Source organism: Vicia villosa, linkage group LG5 (assembly GCF_029867415.1).
Source record: "Vicia villosa cultivar HV-30 ecotype Madison, WI linkage group LG5, Vvil1.0, whole genome shotgun sequence".
NCBI lineage: Eukaryota > Viridiplantae > Streptophyta > Magnoliopsida > Fabales > Fabaceae > Vicia > Vicia villosa.
Genome location: NC_081184.1, coordinates 40,645,894 through 40,651,229, shown reverse-complemented (window position 1 = coordinate 40,651,229; position 5,336 = coordinate 40,645,894). Strand labels below are relative to the sequence as shown.

General features: G+C 33.8%; 1 protein-coding gene across 1 annotated transcript; it reads left to right on the top strand.

Moving 5' to 3' along the window:
• Positions 1-1,281: 1,281 nt before the first annotated feature.
• On the top strand, positions 1,282-2,016 carry LOC131604557 (uncharacterized). The gene has a single exon (XM_058876990.1). The coding sequence runs from the start codon at positions 1,282-1,284 to the stop codon at positions 2,014-2,016; it is 735 nt and encodes a 244-aa protein (XP_058732973.1).
• Positions 2,017-5,336: the final 3,320 nt, after the last annotated feature.

Sequence of the window (5,336 nt, the reverse complement as noted above, 5' to 3'; positions counted from 1 at the left end):
AACCTAATCTGCCTAATAAAAAACTGTAAAATCAAACGGAACTAAATTAAAACTGTAAAAAATCACATTTAATTCATATGTGTTTGGGTCATTTTTAACAAAACCGTGCGGTTCAGTTTGATTTGTATTTTACAAATCAAACTAAATCTGTTAAAAAATCTTATTAACTAATATAGATTTTTAAAATAAAAAAAATTGAGAAATCATCTAGTATTATATGTGTATTTTATCATATTTTTGATTGATATTTATTTTAATTTATATATCATAAAAAAATAAAATATTATTCATTTATAAATACTATTTTGACAAAATATATTTTATCGTATGCTGTGTTAGATTTATTTACGAATGCAAATTCATGTATATCATTCTTTAGACTTAAGATAAAATTGTAAATATGTATCAAATCATAAACTTATTTTGACAATTATAAACTTTTTTATGGTAATGTATAAACGATTAAACACAAAATTATATTTTCCTCTATATGTGTATGTATGGTTCAATAATTTTTTTTATAAAAAACTGAACCAACCTCAATCACATTAGTTTGGTTTGGTTTGTTTCGGTTTTATTTTTGAAAGTCAAGCAAACCACACTTTTTTCTCTTACGTTTTAGATAATTTTTAATTTCAAAAATCGACAAAACACCACCGTGAACACCCTAGTATCACATGGTGGGGACAGACTCTTATTAGTTCTTTGAATCATTTATAAGCCTCAAATAGAGTTTTATTATTGGTTTTCTTAAAATTTGAGATGGAATTCCTCTTTTTCCATTCCTTTTCTTTTACCAATGAGTTTAGCTAGACTATGGCTCTATCTATCAAAGATTAAGGGAACACCCTACACTTGAAAGCATCTTCTTCCACACTAGGATTTTTGAAATTGTCATCAACTTCATAAAACAACTTTAGATATGTGTGCGGGTCTTTAATTGGTGCTCCACTAGTAAATGACTTGAAACAATTGGAACATTTTTTACTTGAACTCAAACTGGCCTATAGGGATTTTAGACTTGATAATGACATCAAGCTTATTACTTCTGATCACCAATTCAATCATTACTCTGCCATATCTTCTCGCACAGTTTCAAACCTCTAAGAATATGAAGGATAAGCTCAATCCATAATAATAGTAGATGAACACTAGGGGCGGGTGCAAGTATACAGGTTTGGGAGCAAGAAGCAAAAATAAAAAGATAGAAAGTATTTTAATACTCTTCATTCATTCACATATAAATATGTTATTGCCACCATAAATTAATATTTGAAGTAAATGAACGTAGAAAGAGTCGGGTTATGGATAAAAGCGCTGAAGAATAGATATGGGGAGGCAGAGGTTGTGAGAGGCGATGTTGGTAGTAGAGATTCAAGTTGGTGGAAAAATATTTGTGAGATAGATATAGGATCATGGGAAAATTCAACTTATTATTCTGTTACAGAAATGTTTAAGGCTTTAAATGTTGCTGAATCGGATCAATCCTCTTTTTCCTGGCCTAAGCTTTGGCATAAAGCAGTACCATCAAAGATTTCTTGCTTTGGCTGGAGGCTATTCCAGAATAGCCCAGCGACCAAAGACAACCTATTTAGGAGGAATGTCATAGGGCAAGGATCCACAAGATGTATAGGGGGCTGTGAAACGGACGAATCTATACCTCACTTGTTCTTTGAGTGCAAATTTTTTTCAGGTATTTGGCATTTAATCTGCAAATGGCTTAAGATATCTACAGCTTTACACAGAGAAAGTAGGGAACATTTCGCCCAATTTGAAGGCCTGATCGGAGGTGACATGGAAGTTGCGTCGAAAGTCAGAGTCATATGGTTCGCCGGAATATGGAGCATATGGAAAGCCAGGAATGCCAAAATTTTCAGCAACAAAGACACGGTCCAGGAAAAGGTGTTCGAAGACACTATAGATCTTTCATGGAGGTGGTTGTCATCAATTAACATGGACGTACAATTCAACTATGCGCAATGGAGATCAAATCCTAGGATTTGCCTCGGGCTCTGATTTTTCAGAGGATAACATGCATGGTTCTGGTGTGGAACTGGTTCGGTTATGGTAATTTTTTCATCTGTAAGATCTGGCTCCTGTTAGAATGCTGAGTGTTTCTAGCACAGTATCGGCAGGTGTAGTAGGAAAAGGCTTGTGAGGCAGTTCGGCTACGTCGATATAATTCTTGCCTGGAACTTTAATATGATAACTCATGGCTTGATGTCGTTGATGCTTTCTGCTGAAGGTTTTTTGTTGTGTCATCAAAGTGCAATGGTTCTGCGTGAAGAATCAAGTTTCGGTAGCTTTTGCTGTCTGAGTTGAAAACTTTTCAAATAATTTTAGGTTTGAATGATGTATTGGAGTTAGAGTGTCGTGGATCGCATAGCTAAGGTGTGTTACCTTTTCTGTTATACTGGGTATTGGTAGATTAGCTGTGTGGTATTGAATTGCTGTTTGGGTGAGGATGCTGTTAATTTGAGATTCTCAGGATTCAGGTCCGTCCAATCGGCATTCGAAGTATCTTATTGACAAGAATTGGGCTTCGGGTAGTAACGGTCTTGGCAATATCCATAAAACTTTGTTTTGTTAGTTTTCTGTTCAGGTTTAGGGAGAACCAGAATTATAGCTTTGGTGTAATTGTCTGGTTAATTATGGAACATTTTGGCTGAGATTGTTTAGGCCTGTAGCTCCTCAGGATTTTTAATTGCCATCCTGTTAGTAGGCTGCTATATCATTTGTAATGGCATGGCTCATGCCTTATGTCTGCATTTTTAATAAAATTTCTTTTGCTGTTTCAAAAAAAAAATGAACGTAGAAAGTGGTTACAAAAAACAAAATGACACTATTTTATTATATGATATATCATTCTAATTTTTATTACTACTTTAACTCTAAGCACACAAGTTTATACAATAAATTATATTTTGAAAAAAAAAATCATATTAAATATTATAGATTATTATAAAGAATTGTGTTTACAAATTAGTATATTTTGTTAAAATTTTAAATATTTAATTAAAAGAATATGATTGATTTTTTACCATATATATATTACTGATTATGTGACACAAAAGTCTTGCAAAATTAAGATAGATACATTTCAGCTAATTGTACCTTTGTGTAGTCAAATCGACTCACGTGTAATATAGAATGCATGACCGTATATTTGACTTTTCAACATATATATTAACGAAACTACTTACTTATCAATCTAGCATATGTCATCATATTAACATTTAACATAGATGGTTCTAGAGATGCATATCTGTATTCACACCAGATAGTATCTCAAGATGCATATATATAACTAGACCAAAAAGTAAGTTTTAAGTTTGTTTTAGTGATGCTCGGATGAAATTGACGATATAGTAAAGGTATACTATGATGAATTAGACACAATCGATATGTAGAAAATGACATGTATAAAGAATAAATCTAAAGCACACAAAAAAATTGAATTAAGTCAAAATGAATACAATAGAAAATAAATCCAAAGTACGAATACTATAAACCATTGTGCATGACAAACTCGGCCTTGGGACCCCTTGTTCCTATAGTGCCTCCTGTGTCTCCACCATCATGGCATTTACAACTTTCCTCTCCTTAGACTCATCCATAAAGAGTCCTTTATCAATACATGTTTGTCCAATCTCTGTGATACAGCGACATTTAGGCAACACATCAACAGCATGATCTACCCTAGCCTACTCCTCATCTGGTATCTCCAAGTGAGTTGGCCTCGGTGGATCTCCTGGAGCATCATGTATCATATAAGGATGTGACACCCTAAAGAACCACCAGATGTAACTGTCTACGTGTAGCAACCTGCCCTAAAAGTTAAATTTAGAGTCGCCACCTATTCTACCAGGGCGAATAGGAAACCCTACGCCGTATAAAGAGTAAAGGTTTGTGGCTAAACATAAAGAAAGGTAGCAGAAAGTTAATAGGGTAAATGACAAGATTTAAACCTGATTAGAATTTTAAGGAAGGGGACTCGCCTTGTTGCCAAGTGCCTACGTATCTCCTTAGGGAGAATCAGAGTCAACGTAGTTCGGGGCAGGGTTGTACGCCTTAGAATCTGATATGAAGTGGTTTGAAGGTATTTTGAATTACCTTATCGTAGTTTTGAAATACGAAGTTCGCAAGGTATTTTGAATTACCTTATCGTAGTTCTGAAATTCGCAGTATTGAAGAGATGAGTTTTGAGTGTGAGTGTTTTAAGTTTGGCGTACAACCCTGGTTTAATATGTTACCGTTGGTTGCGATGATCAATAGGTTTGATCACCACAGTTAACGGATTGAATGAAGGATTGCTAACCATTCTAATCGATAGATTCGATTATCACGAATATCAAATGAATGTATTTTAAATAATTTAAATTATTAATTTTATCATTACCTCTCATAATCAATAGATTTGATTATTACATGATAACGAATTGAGTATGCTAATCATCGTAACCAATAGATTTGGTTAAAACCATTTAGCAAAATAAATGTATTTGAATTATATTTATTTCTCACCAATGGGACTATTAGATATAATCGGATTGAAGAGAACATTGATAAATTAATCAAGAATCGATTGAATAAGAATTAATGTTTTTGCCAAATGGTAGTGGGATTGGGCAAACCCTAATGCATTGATAACCTTTCTAGGGTTTTTTGTGATTTTTATTATTAAAGTTAAATTAATTAAAACGAAATAATCGAAATAATCGGGGAATATTATAATCCTAAACCCTAATCCTAATTATATTATTAACTTAATTCTTAAAAAATAAAAAAATCAAATTATATACATATAGCAAATATATTAATTTCAATTATTAATTACACAAACTAATATAAAACAAATAAAAAAACCTGGGGCTCAATCATGTGCAGTGCATCCCAGATAGTCCATGGTGGATCTGCAGACCCACACGCATCAGATCTGATAATGGTGGGATCTTGTGGTTGCTGTAGGAGGGTGTACGGTAGCTTTTCGTGGAGTGCGCTCATGGGATTTGTAAATTGGTCAGCATAAAACAAGTTAAGAAAATAAAGAAAAAAAACACACTTGACCTGGGGATCGAACCCATGTCCTTTTGATTATCACCAAGCGCTTCAACCATCCGGGCCAGTTTTCCACGCTGAAAAGTAATTGCACTCAATACCATAAATATGACATAAGCTTTGTCTTAAAATTTTAAATGGAAAAGCGCGCAAACTTTGAATGATCCAATGACACAGCGCCACGTCGTCGTCTTCCTCGTGGGGGACCTGTAACTATTCTCCAGATTCGCTACGAATTAACTGCGGCTTTGTTCGTAGCCACTTCACCTGTTATTCAA

Bases quoted from the DNA above. Each gene is read 5' to 3' on its own strand.
- LOC131604557 (XM_058876990.1), top strand. From the start codon at position 1,282: ATGAACGTAGAAAGAGTCGGGTTATGGATAAAAGCGCTGAAGAATAGA.